General features: G+C 40.7%; 1 protein-coding gene across 1 annotated transcript in view; it reads left to right on the top strand.

The window, feature by feature from the left end:
- The window catches only part of SUSD1 (sushi domain containing 1), a 278,160-nt gene that overhangs the window by 226,645 nt on the left and 29,553 nt on the right, over window positions 1-21,962 (top strand). Inside the window, exon 16 of the mRNA XM_036749351.1 lies at window positions 20,358-20,451. Within this exon, the coding sequence (XP_036605246.1) occupies window positions 20,358-20,451 (94 nt within the window). The remainder of the gene's footprint in view (window positions 1-20,357; window positions 20,452-21,962) is intronic.

The raw sequence follows: 21,962 nt of genomic DNA, 5'->3' as shown, positions 1-21,962 counted from the left end.
TCCCCTGCTCCAACCCCTCCTCCCCCCCTGCCCCTGACCTTGGCCTCAGAATCCCTGATTTCCTCCAAAGCACAGCTCCCATGCCACTTCTGGCATAAAACCTTTCTTGGTCTGCTCCCCTCCTTCCTTCCTGGTATTCTCTCCTTCATAAAATTACTGTTTATTATTACTTCGGATATGTTTTATATTTATTCATTTGTAAACCTTTTGTACCCCATTGGGTAGCATGTCCATTCACTGAGGGCAGAGATTATTTCTTTTTTTCCGTTCTTGTTTCCCTACCCCTGGCACAGTGCCTTGTACATAGGCAGTGATTATTAAATGCCTTTGAGTTATTGAAGACATGGATGATACGTTTCTGTTGTATGTGTCGATCATTTTTATTTATTTACAGCAAACCGGAAAATTCTCGGTAGCTTTGGAATTGTCTTAGTTATGTTCAGCATATATTTAACCACCTAGGGACGGGCTAGCAATATTGGAGGAAGAAAAGGAAGTTGACTAAAAGATTAATATCTCCTGAAGACAATGCCACTGCTTTTTAAATGTAAGACACCAAACCGACTTTTGACCTAGTGGGAAGAGATGGTGTGTGTGTCCAGAGCTTCCTCAATTTTAAAGAGCTGTATAGGTATTAGTTGTTGCTCCTGCTACCATTGTTTGTCCACCTCTCTCTCCTTGACCTCTCGTTAGGAAGGCAGCTTGGCACAGTAGGAAGAGAATTAGATTTGGAGTCAGAGAACCTGGGTTCGAACTTTACAACTTACTTGTACGATTCTGTAATCCTATGAATGTATGAAGTTAGTTAGCCTCTCTGGCCCTCAGTTTCCTCAGCTGTAAAATGAGGAAGGTGGACCAGATTGGATGATCTCTAGAATCCCTTCTAGCCCTAAATCTGTACTGCTGACTATGGTTTTTTGAGTAATGTCTTGGTGACTTCCAGTTCAGGGTAGCATTTTGTCAGAGAAGCTTGGAGAAATTCAGGGCCAATATGGATCCCCTTTGCCGAGTTCCGGCCCAGTTTTTGACTTTGCCTAATGTTGGAAAGTATGTGCTGGAAAATGATGCAGTGTGGGGTGATAAAGGAAAAAGCCACTGGATAAGGAGTCAAAAGATGGGGGTTTAGTTCCTAGCTCTGTCACTTAACCGTATGTGACTCAACAAGTTCCCTAATTGCTCTGAGCTTTAGAAGAGTGAGGATTGGGGCAGTTAGGTGGCACAGTGGATAGAGCACCAGGCCTGGGAAGCCCTGAATTCAAATCTGGCCTCAGACACTTGTCACCCTGGGCAAGTCATTCAACCCTGATTGCCTCCACCAAAAAAAAAAAAAAGAATAGTGAGCAGTCTGATGATGATAAATTTAGGATTATAACAGTAATAGCCTACCTTTGTATAGTGCTTTGAAGATTACCAAAACTTTTCCTACAACAACCCTGTGAAATACAAGCATACCTTGTTTTATTTGCTTTTCACAGATAATGTTTTTTACAAATTGAATGTTTGTGGTAACCCTGCATGGAGCAAGTCCATTTTTCCAACAGCATGTGCTCACATCCTGTCTCTATGTCAAATTCTGCTAATTCTTGCAGACTTTTTCATCATTATCATTATGTCTGTTATGATAATCTGTGATCAGTGAACTTTGATTTTACTGTTGTAATCGTTTTGGGGCATCCTGAACTGCACCCATGTAAGACTTAATGTTGCATGTGTTCTCACTGCTCCATGGACTGGCCATTCTTTGTCTCTGTCCCTCTCCTCAGGCCTTCCTATTCCATGAGATACAACAATATTGAAATTAGGTCAGTTAATAACTCTGCAATAGCCTGTAAGTGTTCAAGTGAAAGGAAGAGTCTTGTCTTATTTTAAGAAATCGCCACAGCCACCCCAACCTTCAGCAACCAGTAAACAGCCATCAACACTGAGGCAAGACCCTCCACCAGCAAAAAGATTATGACTCTCTCAGGGCTCAGATGATAGTATTTTTTAGCGCCAATGTATTTTTTTAATTAAGGTATGTGCATTGGGTTTTTTAAGACATAATACTATTGCACATTGAGCATACTACAGTACAGGATAAACATAACTTTAATATGAACTAGGAAAACAAAAAATTTATTTGACTCACTTTATTGTGATGCTCGCTTTATTTCGGTAGTCTGGAACATAGCCTGTACATCTTCAAGTTATGTCTGTAGGTAGTATCACCGCTGTTATCCCCATTCCAGCGATGACGAAACTGAAGCCTAGAGTTCAGGGTTAAACAGATAATAAGTCCCACAGTAACTGAGTGTGAATAGCTATGTCATAGTTTCTTTATCCCCATCTGTAAATTGGGCAGGTCGGACTGTGAGTTCTGTTTGATCTCTAGATTATGATGCGGTTCAGCTTTCGTTCTTTCTCATGCTTCAAGTTGCTCAAACTCCCCACCCAAGGGTATTATGGGAACAGAGTTGAAGAAGCGGCAAAGCCCTATAGAAGTCTAAAGGAGTATTACTCTTATATGCTTCTAAAGTGATACCATTTTCCTTCATTGTCCCAACCTTGCTTAGGTTTCATGATTTTTGCCAAGACACATTCTCCCCCAAAGCTGTGCTCCTTGACCTGCTGTATACGGTAACCTTCCTTCTTCACGGGTCCCAATGCGCTCTAAAACAGAGTGACAGAGGAAGGGCTTAGGCCAATAAAAGGAAAAAGAATGATAGCTGGCATTGATTGATTAATAATAATAATTTTAACTTATTTATATAGCACTTTGGGTAGCTAGGTGGCACAGCAGATAGAGCACCAGACCTGGAGTCAAGAACGCATGATTTCAAATCCAGCCTCAGGTGCTTACTAGCTGCGTGACCTTGGGAGAGTCACTTAATCCTGTTTGCCTCAGTTTCCTCATCTGTAACAAGAGCTGGAGAAGGAAATGGCGAATCACTTCAATGTCTTTGCCAAGAAAACCCCAGATGGGGTCACAAAGAGTCACGTGACCAAAAGACAACAACGGCAGCGCAAAATGTTTTGTAATGTTGTTTCCCTTGATCCTCTGAGCGATCCTGTGAGTGAGCGGCATGATTTTCCCCATCTGATAACTGCAGAGACTGAAGGGGACAGAGGTTAGGCGACTCACCCAGGATCGTACAGCTAGGCAGTGTCTGAGGAAGGATTTGAACTTAGGTCTCTCTGACTCTAGGTCCATCGTTCCATCTGTTGCACCACCTAGCAGAAATAGAGAATGTAGAAATATGGTAGAAATATAATGTAGAACTATAATGCTGATTTTTGGTTTGCAAAATGCTTTATGTAGAATTTTTTTTTTGATCCTCACAACAACCGTGTGAGGAAAGTGTTCCTGTTATTGTGGTTGTTCAGTTATTTCAGTTGTGTCCCACTCTTTGTGACCCCATTTGGGGTTTTATGGCAAAGATACCAGAGTCGTTCTCCAGCTTATTTTACTGATGAGGAAACTAAGGCAGAGTTAAGTGACTTGCCCAGGGTCACACTACTAGTAAGTGTCTGAAGCCAGATTTGAACTCAGTTATTCCTGACTCCAGACCTGGTACTCTATCCACTGAACCACCAGGCTACTCATTCTAGTTACTAGCGTCCTCTATTTACAAATGATAAAACTGAGTCTTAGCAGGGTTTAATTCCTTGAATACCTTTCTACTCCTGCCATGCCCCGCCCCCCCCATACTTTTTTTTTCAGGGAACCATAGATATGAGTCACAACCTAGGCTTAAAACAATTGGTCTGACTGAGCTGGCAGAGTCAAGATGGCAGAGTAAAGGCAGGGACTCACCTGAGCTCTCCCCGAAACCCTTCCAAATACTTTTTAAAATGTCTAAACAAATTCTAGAGCAACAGAACCCACAAAAAGATGGAGTGAAACAAATTTCCAGCCCAAGACAACTTTGAAGGTCAGCAGGAAAAGTCCGTTGCACCAGGGTGAGAGAGAAGTGCAGTCCAGCGCAGGCCAGCCCCCAGAAAAAACCAGAGCAGGCCTTGGGAGTGACTGAATCAGCAGCAGCAGTATCTAGACCTCTCAGCCCATACACATGAAAGACAACTTAGAAGATCTGCAGGAAAGGTCTGTCGCATCAGGTTGAGAGTAGAGCGTGGTCCAGTGCAGGCAGTGTCAGCACAGCCCCAGCTCCAGCAAACCAGAGCAGGCTTTGGGAGTGACTGAATCAGCAGAGGCAATGGCTGCTTCTGGAGCTCTCAACCCACAGATGGCAAGGGGGTACAAGAACTGGTCAAGAGATTTGCAGAGGTCTCCTTGGTAGCGCTGAGGCAGGACTCTGTTGCTTTGCTCATACTCAGATCCAGGTCACAGCACTGGGTGGCAGTCCCAGGGTGAGGAGGAGCACTAGTACAGCAGAGCTTATGACCACAGTGAAGCAGGGACCCTTGTCACAGTTTCATGGCACAAAAGAGTGCTTGTGATTACTCACAGAGCAGAGCACAGGCCAGGAGAGTAGGAAACACCTCTCCTTAGATCATACCACCTTGGAAGGACTGCTGCACAAAATCCCTGAAGCTTGGGACAGCGAGCCCTCCACCCTGAAGTAGAGCCCTACTTTAACAAAGACTTAAAACTCAACTGATAGGCTGGAAAAATGAGCAAGCAATGGGAAAATACTCTGACAATGGAAAGTTATTATGGCGACAAGGAAGGTCAAAACACAAACTCAGAAGAGACAACAAAGTCAAAGCTCCTACATCCAAAGCCTCCAAGAAAAAAATATGAATTGGTCTCAGGCCTTGGAAGAGCTCAAAAAGGATTTGGAAAATCAAGTAAGAGAGACAGAGGAAAAATTGGGAAGAGCAATGAGAATGATATAAGAAAATAATGAAAAATAAGTCAACAGCTTGCTAAAGGAGACCCAGCTTGGCAAAGGAGATGCAAAAAATACTGAAGAAAATAACAGCTTAAGAAACAGGCTAGGCCAAAAGGTAAAAGAGGTGCAAAAAGGCAATGAGGAGAAGAAAGCCTTAAAAAGCAGAATTGGCCAAATGGTAAAGGAGGTTCAAAAGCTCACTGAAGAAAATAATTCCTTAAAAATTAGCTAATGGCTAATGAAAGCTAATGGCTTTATAAGAAATCAAGAAACAATAAAACAAAACCAAAAGAAATAAAAAATACAAGACAATGTGAAATATCTCATTGGAAAAACAACTGACCTGGAAAATAGATCCAGGGGAGATAACTTAAAAATTATTCGACTTCCTTAAAGACATGATAAACAAAAGAGCCTAGATATCATCTTTCAAGAAATTATCGAGGAAAATTGCCCTGATATTCTAGAACCAGAGGGTAAAATAGAAATTGAAAGACTGTACTGATCACTTCCTGAAAGAGATCCCAAAATGAAAACTACCAGGAATATTAGAGTCAAATTCCAGAGTTCCCAGGTCAAGGAGGAAATATTTCAAGCAGCCAGAAAGAAACAATTCAAGTATTGTGGAAACACAATTAGAATAGCAAAAGATTTAGCAGCTTCTACATTAAAAGATTGGAGGGCTTGGAATATGATCTTCTGGAGGGGAAAGGAGTTAGAATTACAACCAAGAATCACCTACCCAGCAAAATTGAGTATAATCCTTTAGGAGAAAAATGGATATTCAATGAGATAATGTTCAAACATTCTTAATGAAAAGACCAGAGCTGAATAGAAAATTTGGTTTTCAAATACAAGATTCAAAAGAAGCATAAAAAGGTCAACGCTAAAGGGAAATCATAAAGGACTTACCAAGGTTAAACTGTTTACATTCCTACATGGAAAGGTGATATCTGTAATTCATAAGACTTTTCTCATTACTAGGGTGGCTAGAAGGTGTATATTTAGATAGAGGGCACAGGTGTGAGTTGAATATGAAGGGATGATATCTAAAAAAATTAAATTAAAGGGTCTGAGAGCAATGCACTGGGAGAAAGAGAAAGGGAAATGTGGAATGAGGTAAATTATATTACATAAAAGAAGCAAGAAAAAGCTTTTACAGTGGAGGGGAAGAGGAGGTAGATGAGAGGGAGTGACTGAACCTTACTCTTATCAGAATTGGCTCAAAGAGGAAATAATATACACACTCAATTGGGTATGGAAATTTATCTTACCCTACAGGTAAGGAAGAGGAAAGGGGGATAAGACAATGGGGGGTGATAGAAGGGAGAACAGATTTGGGGAGGGGGTAGTCAGAAGCAGAACACTTTTGTTTTTTTTTGTTTTCTTTTTATTTATTTATTTAATATATTTAGTTTTCAGCATTGATTTTCACAAGAGTTTGAATTACAAATTTTCTCCCCATTTCTACCCTCCCCCCACTCCAAGATGGCATATATTCTGGTTGCTCTGTTCCCCAGTCAGCCCTCCCTTCTGTCACCCCACTTACCTCCCATCCCCTTTTCCCTTCCTTTCTTGTAGGGCAAGATACATTTCTACGCCCCATTGCCTGTGTATTTTATTTTCTAGTTGGATGCAAAAACTTTTTTTTTATTTTTGAACATCTGTTTTTAAAACTTTGAGTTCAAATTCTCTCCCCTCTTCCCTTCCCACCCACCCTCCCTAAGAAGTCAAGCAATTCAACATAGGCCACATGCGTATCATTATGTAAAACCCTTCCACAATACTCATGTTATGAAACATTAACTATATTTTGCTCCTTCCTAACCTATCCCCCTTTATCCAATTTTCTCCCTTGACCCTGTCCCCTTTCAAAAGTGTTTGTTTTTGATTACCTCCATCCCCATCTGCCCTCCCTTCTATCATCCCCCTGCTTTTTAAAATTTTCTTCCTTCTTCTTTCCTGTGGGGTAAGATACCCAACTGAGTATGTATAGTATTCCCTCCTCAGGTCAAATCTGATGAGAGCAAGATTCACTCATTCCCCCCTCACCTGCCTTCTCTTCTCTTCCTACAGAACTGCTTTTTTCTTGCCACTTTTATGTGAGATATTTTACCCCATTCTATCTCTCCCTATCTCCCTCTCTCAATATATTCCTCTCTCATCCCTTAATTTGATTTCATTTCTTTTAGATATCTTCCCTTCATCTTCAACTTACCCTGTGCCCTCTCTCTCTCTCTCTCTCTCTCTCTCTCTTTCTCTCTCTCTCTCTCTCTCTCTCTCTCTCTCTCTCTCTCTATATATATATATATATATATATACTCTTACATATATACATACATACACATTCACTTATACATATATATACATAAACATATATATATATATATATATATATATATATATATATATATGCATATTCCCTTCAGCTACCCTAATACTGAGGTCTCATGAATCATACACATCATCTTTCCATGTAAGAATGTAAACAAAACAGTTCAACTTTAGTAAGTCCCTTGCAATTTCTTTTTCTTGTTCTTTTTTTTGATTACCTTTTCATACTTCTTTTGATTGTTGTGTTTGAAAGTCAAATTTTCTATTCAGCTCTGGTCTTTTCACTGAGAAAGCTTGAAAGTCCTCTATTTCATTGAAAGTCTGTATTTTGCCTTGGAGCATGATACTCAGTTTTGCTGGGTAGGTGATTCTTGGTTTTAATCCTAGCTCCATTGACCTCCAGAATATCGTATTCCAAGCCCTTCGATCTCTTAATGTAGAAGCTGCCAAATCTTGGGTTATTCGGACTGTGTTTCCACAATACTCAAATTGTTTCATTCTGGCTGCTTGCCGTATTTTCTCCCTGATCTGGGAGCTCTGGAATTTGGCAACAATATTCCTAGGAGATTTCTTTTAGGGATCTATTTGAGGAGGCGATCGGTGGATTCTTTCAATTTCTATTTTGCCCTGTGGATCTAGAATATCGGGGCAGTTCTCCTTGATAATTTCTTGAAAGATGATGTCTAGGCTCTTTTTTTGATCATAGCTTTCAGGTAGTACAATAATTTTTAAATTATGTCCCCTGGATCTATTTTCCAGGTCAGTGGTTTTTCCAATGAGATATTTCACGTTGTCTTCCATTTATTCATTCCTTTGGTTCTGTTTTAGAATATCTTGATTTCTCATAAAGTCACTAGCTTCCACTTGCTCCAATCTAATTTTTAAGGTAGTATTTTCTTCAGTGGTCTTTTCGACCTCCTTTTTCATTTGGCTAATTCTGCCTTTCAAGGCATTCTTCTCCTCATTGGCTTTTTGGAACTCTTTTGCCATTTGAGTTAGTCTATTTTTTAAGGTGTTGTTTTCTTCAGTATATTTTTCAGTATTTTTTTGGGTCTCCTTTAGCAAGTCATTGACTTGTTTTTCATGATTTTCTCACTTCCTTCTCATTTCTCTTCCCAATTTTTCCTCTAATTCTCTAACTTGCTTTTCCAAATCCTTTTTGAGATCTTCCATGGCCTGGGACCAGTTCATGTTTTTCCTGGAGGCTTTTGTTGTGGGCTCTTTGACTTTGTTGACTTCTTCTGGCTGTATGTTTTGGTCTTCTGTGTCACCAAAGAAAGAATCCAAAGTCTGAGACTGAATCTGGGTGCATTTTCGCTGCCTGGCCATATTCCCAGCCAACTAACTTGACCCTTGAGTTTTTCAGTGGGGTATGACTGCTTGTAGAGTTTAGAGAACTATGTTCCAAGCTTGGGGGGATGCGCCAGCTCTGCCACACCAGCACTCCTCCTTCCCCAAGAACCCCCAACCCGGACTGGATTTGGATCTTCAGCAGGCTCTTGACTCCTGCTCTGATCTGCCACTTAATTCCTCCCAGCAGGTGGGCCTGGGGCCGGAAGCAACTGCAGCTGTAGTTCTGTAGCTGCCCCACCTCCACTTCCCCCTGAGCAGTAGCAGAACCAGTCCCACAGCTTTTCCCACTAACCTTCTCTGTTGTCTTTGTTGTTTGTGGGTTGAGAAGTCTGGTAACTGCTGCAGCTCACTGATTCAGGGCATGCTGTGCCCGGGCATGCTCCGCCCGGCTCCTGGTCTGGTTGGTCCACGCCACTCACGTTGGGCTCTGCTCCACTCCGCTCTGCTCCGCTCCCAGCTCCGTGCAGGATAGACCTCACCCAGAGACCATCCAGGCTGTCCTGGGCTGAAGCCCTGCTTTCCTCTGCTGTTTTGTGTGTTCTGCAGTTCCAGAATTGGTTCAGAGCCATTTTTGATAGGTTTTTGGAGGGACTCGGCAGGGAGCTCACGCTAGTCCCTGCCTTCCAGCCGCCATCTTGGCTCTGCCCCCAAGCAAAACACTTTTGAAGAGGGACAGTGTGAAAGTATAGAGATATTAGAATGAATGGGGTGGGGGATAAGACGGAGGGAGATGGTTAGCAATACCAACTGTGAAAAAATGTTTTTAAGCAAGTTTCTCTTATAGAGGCCTCATTTCTCAAACCTATAGAGAACTGAATCAAATTTATAAAAATAAGAGCCATTCCCAAATTGATGAGTGATCAAAAGATACTATCAGTTTTCAGATGAAATAATCAAAACTATCTATAGGCATATGAAAAAATGCTCCAACTCACTATTGATTGAAGAAATGCAAATTAAAACAATTCTGAAGTACTACCTCATGCCTATTAGATTCTGGCTAATAGGACAGAAAAGGTAAATGACTAATTTTGGAGAGGAGGTGGGAAAATGAGGCTTTAATGCACTGGTAGTGGAGTTGTGAACTGGTTCAACCATTCTGTAGAGTATTTTGGAACTGTGCCTAAAGGGTTAGAAAACCATGTTAGAAAACCCTTTGAACACTACTAGGTCTGTATCCCAAAAGAGATGAAAAAAAGAAAAGGACTACATGTACAAAAATATTTATAGCAACTCTTTTCTGGGGGTAAAGAATTAGAAGTGGAGGGGAAGCCCATCACTCGGGGAATGGCTGAACATGTTGTGGTATGTGATTATGATGGAATACTATTGTACTATAAGAAATGATGAGCAGGCTGCTCTCAGAACAACCTGGAAAGACTTGCATGGGCTGATGCAAAGTGAAATGTACTGTACACAAAATAACAGAGATATTATAAGATGACCAGCTGTCAGTGACTTAGCTCTTCTCCTCAATGCTACGATCCAAGACATCTCTGAAGGACTTAGGATGAAAATGCTATCCATCCCCAGAGAGAGAACTGATGGTGGCTGAATACAGATGGAAGCATAGTTTTTTACTTTCTTTATTTTTCTTGAGGTTTTATGGTCTGTTTTCTTTCACAACATCAATATTATGGATATGTTTCGCATGACAACACATGTATAACCCATATCGAATTGCTTGCCTTCTGAATGGGGGAGGAAGTGGAGAAAGAGGAAGAGAGAGAATTTGGAACACAAAGTTTTAAAAGTGAATGTTAAAAATTGTTTTTACATACAACTGGGGGAAAATAAAATACTAAATAAAAGTTTAAAAAATTGGTCTGCAGGAGGGGTGGTTAATGACCCTTTAATTTCTTTTTGAACTAAACCCATTTGTCCTAATGATAACTAACTAGTCATTAGGAACTACTAACTAAGCATTAGGAACTCACCCATTCTTGTAGTGCTCATTGACTATAAACCCAGCAGTATTTCTTTAATGTTAGACATGGAAACTCATCCCTGAGAGTTGGGACACTGCTCTCACTCCCCTATCCATTAAGGGGATCCTCTGTTCTGCCCCTACAATGCTTTTGAGACTAGGTTCAATGCTGAGGGAGCCAGGTCTCTTGTGGAAGGAGAGCTCTGTTTCCTTTTCTCACATTGTTCAGTTCCTTAAATGTCTGTATCAATTCCCTCAGGACAAATTATTTAAAGTTTAGGTTGTGGTTCATGCCTAGAATTTACCCAGAAAAGGAGTAGAGAAGTACTCAGTGTACAATAAGAAGCAGGTTTTGAAGAAGTATTTATTTCTTATAAACAAAAGCAATACTAATAATAGACAAAACACTTGTAGTGTCCTTTAACAAAGATTTAGTAATTTAAACTGAACATAAAAATCAAACAGGATTTAGTAACTTTAAATTATAACTTGCTATAATTTAAGTTATAATTTGATACTTAAATTGCATCAGAACACAAAGCAGTTTGCAGGCCTATTAAGCAGGCATTTAAATTTCATCTCAGCTCTGCACTATCTCCCTCAAAGTCCATGGCTTCTGACTCACAAGGCTGAGAGCTTGGGCTCTTTCTCATGTCTGTAGTGTCTTGTCCAATGCAGGAGCTTCCCTTGCTGACAGTTTTTCTCACAGGATCCAGGACTTCCCAACTTCTTGATACCTTGGTCATATACACCTTGAGAATGATGTTTAGTGACCTTATTCAGAAAAGGAACTACAAAGAGGAAAAGGCAGCAAGGGACCAGATTGTCAAGTTGAGTCCATGCTCTAAGGAGAATCCTCGGGGTTCCCTCCATCATTTTATGGGAAGTCTAATGAAAGAGTACTGCTTGCCATATAGGAAACCTGAAGGAAGAGATTGAGCTGGAAACTGTCTTGTGTTTTAAACTGGCCGAGCCCCTCACCCCAAATCATTCATCCTAGATCATTTCAGCAGCTTCCATTTACCCCAAACCAGCCACTCATAATGATGACACATTTAGACCTCCAATATAACCGTTTACTTAACAGTAAGGTGAAAGCAACAATAATAACATCATAGATATTCATATGACAAGTTCATGAATAATAAATACATCACAGTCTATATATAAATCTGGGACACGCTCTCCTATCAACACACTATCCGTGGGAGGGAAGAGGGTATACATTTATATAAACCTGGTAGGGAAACACAAAAATGAGGAACACTTATGTGATACGGGTGACTCACAACTCAGGACTGCAAGCGTCAGTGTGCCCTTTCTTTTCAGGATGCTAATAAAATGTGTCCTTGATGAACACAACCTCTGTTGAGCAGATGCCTCCACTGCTAGGTTGAATCGGTGCATGCTGTGCTTTTCTAACACCACACTGAGCGTGTCTTTGTCAAACTAGATGATCTGCTGGGTAACGTCTCTCATTTTTTATTTCCAAGCTGTTCTTTTGCTCAGTTGAACCTATTTTGAGTAATATCATGACCTCTCTATAACACAACTCTAAATTCTGCCATTTTACCTCTCTCATCTTTCTGGGTTCAGATTTTAGTTCCTCTCTGGGAATGACTCCACCTTGGCTTAAGCTTAATAACCAAATTCCCATGAGGTTTTGATGATCAGGTAACTTACATTAGTCCTGTAATCATAGGAAAATTCTGGTGTTCATATTTTTCAAATTATTGACTTCTAAATTATCCAATTATTTATATCCAAATCACTGAAACATATTGTGTCCCTCCATTCACTTTGGTGTTCTTTGGCTTGTGCCATATACAGTAAGTTACTGCTGGTATAGAACTAAGTGAATCTTAAGTAACTGTTTATCTTACAATTTTGAGTAAACCTATGCCTCAGACACATAAACTCTCAAGGCAGACAACTCAGCACCTGTTTTTTCTCATAACTCATGCCTTGGATAAATAAACTTTTCTCTTACAGTTAGGACATTGGATATATATTGATTAATTTTTTAAAGTAATGCCTTCTATTCATATAGACTTTAAGGTTCTCAAAATACTTTACATAACTTTATCACAGTTAAGCCTCACAAAAACTTGAGTAAGGTTGTACAAGTGTTATCTTTTTTTCCTCTATTTTAACAAATACAAAAACTGATCAGAATGTGACTTGTTCATAGTCACACAGATAATAAGTGGTACTTCCAGAATTTGAAGGATGTTTTCTGACTCCCAGTCCAGTGCTCTTACCTACCATGTGATGCTACTTCTCCCAAGGAAACACCAATAAATGGTTTCTGAGGTAGCTGGGGAAAATGGTGGCATCCGTAGCATGGGAGCTTAGGTCCAAAGTGGTCCATGGCCTGCAGGACAGTCACATCCACTTATGCCCACAGTTGGCTTTCAGCCAAAGACTCCTTTGAAACATGCTAAAAAAATAAATCCTGACTTCGCCATAATGATGTGTTACTCCTCTAAGGCACAGCCACAACTATGAGTGCATTATGCTTTTGCAAGGAGAAGAAAATTTCTTTCAATGGCCACGTACTTTGATCCAGTGACACTGGCCTCCTGTTTGGTTGTTGTGCTTTGTTCTCAGAGAGGACCAAAATGACATCACTATGCTAGAGTCAAGTTTCATTGTGTCTGACTGTGGCTGATCAGACCAATGTGAGCTTGGGAATGCTCTATCATGGGTCAGGCACAAATAGTCCATGTAAACATTTGGGATAGATACTCCAAATTTGTGCATCCTGTGTTTCCCTTTGAGCTGTTTTAATTCTGCTTTACTCATAGAGCACAGCACCTTCTCTGATGTGGGGATGCCATGCTGAGCGGTCCTGTGCCAATGTCTCCCATGTCACACAATCAATTCCAAAGTTCTTAAGAGAGATCTTGGGAGTGGTCCTGTATCGCTTTTTCTGATCACCATGTGAACGTTTGTCCTGTGTGAGTTCTCCATAAAAGTCTTTTTGGCAAGTGTATGTTTTGCATTTGAACAATGTGGCCAGTCAATCAGAGTTGAGCTTTCTGAAACAGAGTTTGAAGGCTTGGCAATTTAGTCCGAGTAAGGACCTCAGTGTCTGGTACCATATCCTGCCAGGGGATCTTTGGAATCTTCCTAAGACAGTTCAAATGGAGGTGATTCAGTTTCCTGGCATGGCACTGGTAGACTGTCCAGGTATCACAGGCATACACCAATGAGGTCAGCACAACAGCTCTGTAGACCTTCAGTTTGGTAGTCAGTCTAATACCTCTTCTCTCCCATACATTCCTTTGGAGCCTCCCAAACGCTGAGCTAGCTCTGGCAATGCATGCATTATCATTATCAATGTGTACATCCCTGGAAAGTACACTACCAAGGTAAGTGAACTTATCCACAGCATTCAAAACTTCTGCATTTGCTGTAACTGATGGTTCTACGTATGGGTGGTGTGGTGGTGACTGAGGGAGCACCTGTGTTTTCTTGGTGTTAATTGTTACGCCAAAATTAGCACAGCTAATGTAAGCTGAACAGCTCTTACTGCAAGAGAACTCAGCAGGAATCACATCCAAATAGCAGCCCTGAGTGAAGCAAGGCTGGCAAATGAAAGCCAGCTTACTGAAGTTGGATCTGGATGCACGTTTTTCTGGAGTGGCCTGCAGTGAAGGGGAGCACTGGGAAGTTGGCATAGGTTTTGTGATCAAAACTAATCTGGTCAACAAGCTTGTATGCATGCCAAAAGGAGTGAACGACTGGCTCATGACAATGGGATTGCCATTTGCAGGAAAACGTCACACCACCATCATCAGTGCCTATCCTCCCACCATGATGAACCCTGATGAGGTCAAAGAAAAATTTTATGAAGACCTGGAGACCTTTATCCTCAATGTGCCAAAAGAGGACAAGCTTATAATTCTAGGTGACTTTAATGCTAGAGTAGGCTCAGACTACCAGACTTGGCAGGGAGTCCTAGGGAGAATGGAGTTGGGAATAGCAACAGTCATGGTCACTTACTGCTGAAGACTTGTGCATCTCATGACCTCATCATCACCAACACTGTCTTCTGTTTACCTAAACCCAATAGAACTTTGTGGATGCACCCTCGCAGCAAATATTGGCATTTAATAGACTATGTGATTGTAAGAAGAGACAGGCAGAATGTGAGAGTGACGAAGGCATTGTGTGGTACAGAGTGCTGGACCAATCCTTTGCCTCCTAGCTGTTCCATGAACAAGACACTCCATCTCTCAGCTCTGAGCATTTTCCCTTGCTGTCCCTATGCCTGGAAAATTCTCCCTCCTTGACTCTGCTTCCTGGCTTCCCTGGCTTCCTTCAAGCCTCAACTAAAATCCCATCTTCTATTAATTCTATTGCCTTTCCTCTGTTAATTATTTCTTTATTTATCCTATATCTGGTTTGTCTGGATATGTTTGTTTGTTGTCTCTCCCATTAGACTGTAAGCTCCTTGAGGCCAGGGACTCTTTTTTTGCCTCTTTTTGTGTCCCCAGTACTTAACACAGTGCCTGGCACATAGTAGGCACTTGACAAATGTTTACTGATTGATTGATTGAGTAAAGTCCCAGAGAATGTAATGAGGAGCAAAGTCTGAAGTCTCAACAAAGCATTGCTAACAGCTTTCCCTGAGTCTGGGCTCTGTTGGACTGGGGATGAAATATATTCTGAAAAAAATCTCTTCCATGTAAACTTTCTATCGCATCCAACCATCATTTTTCAGTGTCACCTTCTCCCCTCACTACACAAATATAAACATCCTACCACCAAACGGACAGAAGAAGAAATGATTTCTGTTTTATTTTCACAATAAAAATAATATTATCAGTTAGAAGAGTAAATTAAAATAGCAACTCCTGTGTGCTAATTAAGTACCTTTAGTGTTTCCTGTTTACAAACTCAGCTCAGGTAAACTTTGCTTTCCTTTTCACTTAAAGAAAGGCCTTTGTCTCCCCGCAAATTCTAAGGATGCTCCAGGGCCTTTTCCTGGTCCCTGGTCTCTCTGTACTCTTCCACTGGTCTCCACATAAATTCAGAAGGATGCTAATTACCTCCTTAACACCTTCCTACCACTCTCCAAATAATAATGCTAAGGGGCTCTAGTTTCTCTTTGTGAGGACCACGTGACCCAGAAGCATAGCTCTCCAAGTTTCTCTGAATTCCCCTATCCCAATGGATACATGGAAAGTCCCTGAATTTGTCACTCATTTGAAACTCACTTAAAGCTCTGTTGGGGCGAATGATTCCTTGACTTTACAGCTTGGTTTCTAAAAGGAACCAGATCTTTGTTTTGCTAAATATTTCAAAATCACTAAATGAAATAGAACCTGTCATACAAGTTTCTTCCTGTTTTTGTGCTACATGGGGTACAGGTGTTTGCAAGGGCTCTTCAACAGGGACGACTTCTTACGATGTCTGTTATTCAGTTACTTAGCTTGGAAATGCTTTTCTTTCAGAAGTACTACATAGAGTCCCTTGATATTTCTAGACTCACTTTAATTGCTACTAGCCAAGATATTAGCCTAGCCGAGTTGACAGGGAAGCGGGGCAGAGGTCCCATGAGAGATGCAGGTGCAGCTTGGAAATTAAATTGAATTTGAGACTTGGAGCAAATTGACTCCATTCAACATAAGTTTTCTCCCGGGTGTTAAGAGACCCCAGGTCCTAACAGAAAAGGTGTGTCATTATCATTTTCACTGCTTCCTTAAGTCACTGGGATATTGATTTCCAGTTTTTAGGCTCCCTCTTCACCAGATACTTGACTATAAATAGCTTCAGAGTTTCTGCTCTTAGAGTGTTCCAGGGGCCTTATTAAGAAGGGTTCCTTGCTTCTTCCAAAATCCGTCAGTGCTACCTGAGACCAATGTAATCATTATGAACAGCCACAAAAGTCTTTAGCCATGAATCCCATACTTGAATAGAGTTGTGAATACGGGCATTGATAATATATTGCTGGTAGTGCTGGGGTTCAACTTTGTAACAAGTTTGGGGTCAAAATTTTCTTTTTAAACGTTTGCTGGATTGTCAGTCCAGCCCAGATTCCAGGCATAAAATGAAAGTTGACTTGTTATCTTGTGATCATGAATTTCCCAGGAGTTGGCTCAAGATAATAATCCTTAAGCAATCCCCTGAACTTGAGAAACATGGGAAGATGATGCCATGTTAGGCTTACAGAGCCCAAATCTCCCAAACACCCTACCAAAGATGAAGAAAACCAAAAGGAATCAGCTGTAAACTCCTCCATCCAGTCTGGAACTACGCAGAAGTACTGCCAGAATCTTGTGGAAGTATAGAACAGAAACAAGTTGTGATAGGTGAAGGTGAACTGTGAAATAGCATGGTCCCATAGCGAGACAGAGGTCTAGAGTATCACCCAGTACAGGAAACCTAAACCTTATCCTGGCAGAAGAAAGACTCAGAGCAGCATCCAGGTTAGAGTTACCCAGGAACCCCATTCCAGGCAGGAATATGGGCTGGACTATCACCAAGTATGTGACAACCCAGGGTCTTAATCTGAGGCAGGAGATAGGGTCAACCCCATTGTCCATTGTGGTGATACTGAGGGACCTAGTCCCATCCAAGTCAGGACACAGGGCTAGGCCAGGGCAGAAGTACAGCCCCATCCTAATCTGAGACAGGAGACAGGGACAACACCGAGTGCTGGTGACCCAGGGGCCCATTCATAGCAGGAGACAGAACCAGACCAGCAACTAGACAGCCACACCTGACTCAGCCTCCAGACAGCTCATGCCCAACCAAACATCCAGGACTGGGCCCAAGCCACAACAGGAGACAAGGCCAGACCTTCCTCTAGTTGGTGGAGCTTTGTCTTTACCACTGACCTCAGGATGAAGTAGGACCCACATACACCATCCAGGACTATGAGAATATAGTTTGATCCAAGAACAAGCCCTCAATTCAGAAACTGAAGCTTCCAGATATGAATTAATGGAAGAAAATGCTAAATACAATCTTGGACTAAGAGTAGCACAAAGAGTAAGTCCAGAGGAAGAAAGTAACTCCTTCACAAATTCAAGCAAGAAAATAATATCCTGGAGACACGAGCTACAAGAGTTCCTGGGAAAGATGAAATGAGATACAAAATGGAAGAGCTAGGGAAGAAAAACAGCATGGAGAATTAACACCTTAGGATAGGGGATAATAAATCTTACTCAAGAATTGAACTTCCTGAAAGCTAGAATAATCCAAACAGAAAATAATGACTCAGTGAGACAACAGAAAGGATTTAAAGCAAAATCAAAATATTAGAAAAAAGAGAAGAAAATAAAGAGTATGTATTATTAAAAAAAAAAAACTGACCTGGAAAACAGGTCAAGGAGAGATCATCCAAGAAGCATCAGACTACCTGAAAATCAACTCCCTCCTTTAAAAAAATTTCTGGATAGTATATTTCAAGAAGTCATAAATTAAAACTGCTCAGATCTCATAGAACCAAATGAAAATAAAAATAAAAATAATCCATCGGTCATATCCCAAAAGAAACTCAAAATGAAAACTCCCAGGAACACCATGATCAAATTGTAGATACTACAAGCAGCCAAAAAGAAAATGTCCATGTACCAAGGAATCCCAGTCAGATCATACAAGATTTGTTACCTGCCACTATAAAAAAGGGAGCTTGTCATAGGATACATCAAAAACTGAGTATAAACCTGTAGGGGAAAATGGGTCTTTAATGAAATAGAGAACTTCTAAATACTGCTGATCAGAGGGTCAAAACAAAGTAGATACTTTGAAATGGACACATAGTAAGACAAGAGAAACAAACAAAAAAAGGCACACTTCCACATTACGGGAGTTACAGGTTTAGTGCCCCTGCAATCTGGAAAATCCATGTAAAATATTTTGGGTCTCCCTTCATACCAGAGAAGTCTGAATTTGTTTCTTTTTCTTTTGTGGAGTGTTCACAGTAACTTATTGTAAAATATTTGGTCATAGGCTCTGTGTCATCTGCTGGCCTTTGTGTGTTGTCTGTGGTTCCCCCCAAAATCCCATTTAATTTCTTATGCTGACCCATGATATATAAAAATTGCAATATGGAAAGTTATGATGTGAAAGAGATAACTATATATACCTTTGACCAATTAGAAGAACAGTGACAAGTGGGAGACCATTTAGAGAAGTTTGGTGAAGATGATGACAGACCTTTACAACATACCGTGTGAGAAATGGTTGAAAGAATTTGGGATGTTTAAGCTGGAGAACAGAAGATTAGGAAGGAAATGAAATGTCTTCCAATATCTGAAGAGAGATTAGGCTTGTTCTGCTTGGCAACAAAAGACATAAGTAAGAATCATGTGTGGAAATTGCAGAGAGGGGAATTCTGCATTGATGTAAGGGGAAACTTCCTAGAAGTTAGAGCTATTCAGAAGTGGAATGAACTGACTTGGGAGGTAGTAGGGTCTGTCACTGGACATCTGCAACCAGTGAATCAATCGATAAACGTTCCTTAAGTGCCTATTATGTGTGAAGCATGTTCCTAAGCAGGAGGGATACAAAAAAGGTAACCTTTCCCTGCCCTCAAGGAACTTATATTTTAATGAGGGAGACAACATGTAAATAGCTACATATGATTTATATACAGTGGAAACAGAAGATAATCTCAGAGGAGAGAACTGGCAATGACCAGGGATACCCCAGAACTGGGGATCAGAACGGGCTTTTTTGTAGAAGGTAGCATTTGAGCTAAGTCTTGAAGGAAGCCAGGGAAACAATTTGGATGATCACATGAGTATAAGGTATATTGTAGAACAATTCTTCTATAGACATGAGTTGGACAAAGTGGCCTCTCCAGTTGTTTCAGCTCTAAGATTCTGCTATTCTATAATCAGAAGAATTAAGTTTCCTCACATAGCCAATGACTTCATTCTAAGCAAACACAAAGATCCTTTTGCTAATCTCCTTTGTGCAGTATTTATGCACTGCTGGCTACCCTCCACTTCTAGAATGTCTCTCCTCTTTTGGTGTCTGTACTATCTAGGCCTTCTTATTACCTTCCTAATTGTTTCTTTTTTTCATTTGAGGCAGTGGGGTACCATGGAGAAAGCATTGATTCTGGAGTCAGAGGTTCTTTGCTGTAACGCAAAGAGCTGCAAAAATGTGTTTGTACTTATGAATGTTTTTTCCTCTATCTTCGTTCACTTTGATGTACAGACTTTTAATATCTCTGGGTCAAACAGTTTCATGACTTAGAGTATAGTTCCTGGCTTGCCCCTGGTCCGTGTGCTGCAAGGCTTCTGTGCTCTGTCTAGGGACTTCCAGGCTGAGCTTTTTGGCTGAACACTTTTTATAGTATATAGAGGCAGACCTGGGCTAACCAAATGTATTTTCTGTAGTTTCTTGATTATTTTTCATTCTTATTTTCTATTTTTATTCTTGCTAGACTTGTGAGAGAGTTGGGATGTTCTGTGTCTTCTCAGTCTGCCATCTTGAGGAGAATATGCAACATGCAGTACTTTTATTAAGCACCCACTGCATGGACAGCATAATAATACATCCTGGGGGAGATATAAAATGTAGATAAGGCATCATTCCTGCACTCAAGGGTCTTATACTTTTGTAGGGGGACTAACACAGATAGCTATAATACTTAGCACAATTCCCAAAGTAATGATCCAAAATATTTTAAATTTTGTTGGCAATATTGTAGCATTTATATCCCAAGATGAAACTTTGAAAGATTACTTGAATATACAAGTTCGTATTTGAAAAAAAGTCTCACTATTTATTGCTTCCTCAGTTAGATGACAAGTGAGAGTAGGAGTCTTGCCTTAAATTTCTTTCTCTTCAGTAAGTGAGTACCTTTTCTGGAGTTGTTTGAGAAACACACTGAATTTTTATGTATTTCACTGATGTCCAACTGAGTCTGTGCCTCTGTCTTTCAGATTCATCTCTCACTTTGCCACAGATGATGGGTGTTGGATTGGGATCCGTGGCTGCTGTGGTCATATTAGTGCTTCTCTCTTTCTTAGCAGTATGGTATGTATGAAAACCAGGTTAGAACTGAAACATAAACATTTTATACAGTAGATTTTATTACTATGTTTTTTTATTAATAAGTACAGAATTGTTATGGGAAGTTATTCAACAAATGCTTACAATGTGCCAGGCACTGTGCTAAATGCCAAGGATACCAAGAAAGGCAAAAGCCATTCCTTAGTCTCAAGGATAGTCTAATGGGAGGTTTGCCTGGGAAAATGAAGGAGAGACCAGAATAGAGTCCATTTAATCAAAATAAAGGGTGGGACCAAACCAATGGTGAGAGAGAGAGAGAGAGAGACAGAGACAGAGAGAGAGACAGAGAGAGAGACGGAGAGAGACAAAGAGAGATTATGTAGCCTACAATCATGTAGCCTACAATCTTGTCAATATAATTTGCTTGATACTCTTCGAACACATCCTTACATTTTTTGCCTTTGTGACTTGGCTCATACCCTTCTCTGCTCTTGGAATGCCTTCTCCTACTATCTCCCTTTAAGGAAATGCTACTCGTCTTTCAAAGTTTACCTAAGTTTCCATCTCTTCCATGTGATTTTCCTGGATCACCAGCCAGAAGTAATCATTGATTCCTTTGAACTCAGGTAGAGCGTGTGTTCCCATCCTGTACTTTCACACTATTCTGTACACTAGGAACTTGTGTACATGTCTTACATTATTATCTTGGAAGCCCCCGGGGGCAGCTAGGTGGTTCATTGGGTAGAGTACTGAGCCAGAGTCAGGAACATCTGAGTTCAAATCCAGCCTTGGACATTTACTAGCTATGCGACCCTGGGCAAGTCTGCCTTGCTTTCTTCTACTGTAAAATGGGGGTGATAATAATAGCATTTACCTTGCAGGGTTGTTGTGAGAATCCAATAAGATAATATTTATGAAGTGCTTAGTACAGTGTCTGGCACATACTAGGTGCTTAATAAATGCCCGTCCCCTTCCATTCTCCCAAGAAATACTGTAGCCTATTAAACTTTTTAAGCTCTTGTGTCTAGCATATCTACACATAGTGGGTATTCAATAAAAGTTCGTCGATGACTTTTTATTAGAAGGACTGGAAGGTGTGTGTGACAGAGTAAGGGAGCGGTGGTGGCTTTTCACAGACCTGATAATCCAATCCTAGCTAATATGTGTTTATTAAGCACTTGCTGTGTGCAAGGTACTATACTAGGCAATGATAAAGTGAAAACAAAATGGTAAAATAGTTCCTACCTTAAGGAGCTTACATTCTGCTGGGGGAAGGATACACTGTGTAAATGGATAAGTACATACACGAATATTTGAGGAAGGAGAATAGGACAGCTAGAGTTAAGTGAACCATGAAGGAAAACTATAAATAACAGTTACCACAAACAATGTGGTGCAGTCTAATGGGTTGTGAAACCCGGAGCCCACAGTGGTCCAGGATTAATCTCAAAGGGCTTCTTCCCAATAATAGTCCTCTTTAGCTCTTTAGACCTCCACCCAAAGTTTGTTGTTGTTCATTTGTTTTCAGTCTTGTC

This window comes from Trichosurus vulpecula, chromosome 1, assembly GCF_011100635.1.
Source record: "Trichosurus vulpecula isolate mTriVul1 chromosome 1, mTriVul1.pri, whole genome shotgun sequence".
Lineage (NCBI taxonomy): Eukaryota > Metazoa > Chordata > Mammalia > Diprotodontia > Phalangeridae > Trichosurus > Trichosurus vulpecula.
Note: the sequence above shows the minus strand (reverse complement) of the source record. Positions and strands in the feature narration are given on the sequence as shown.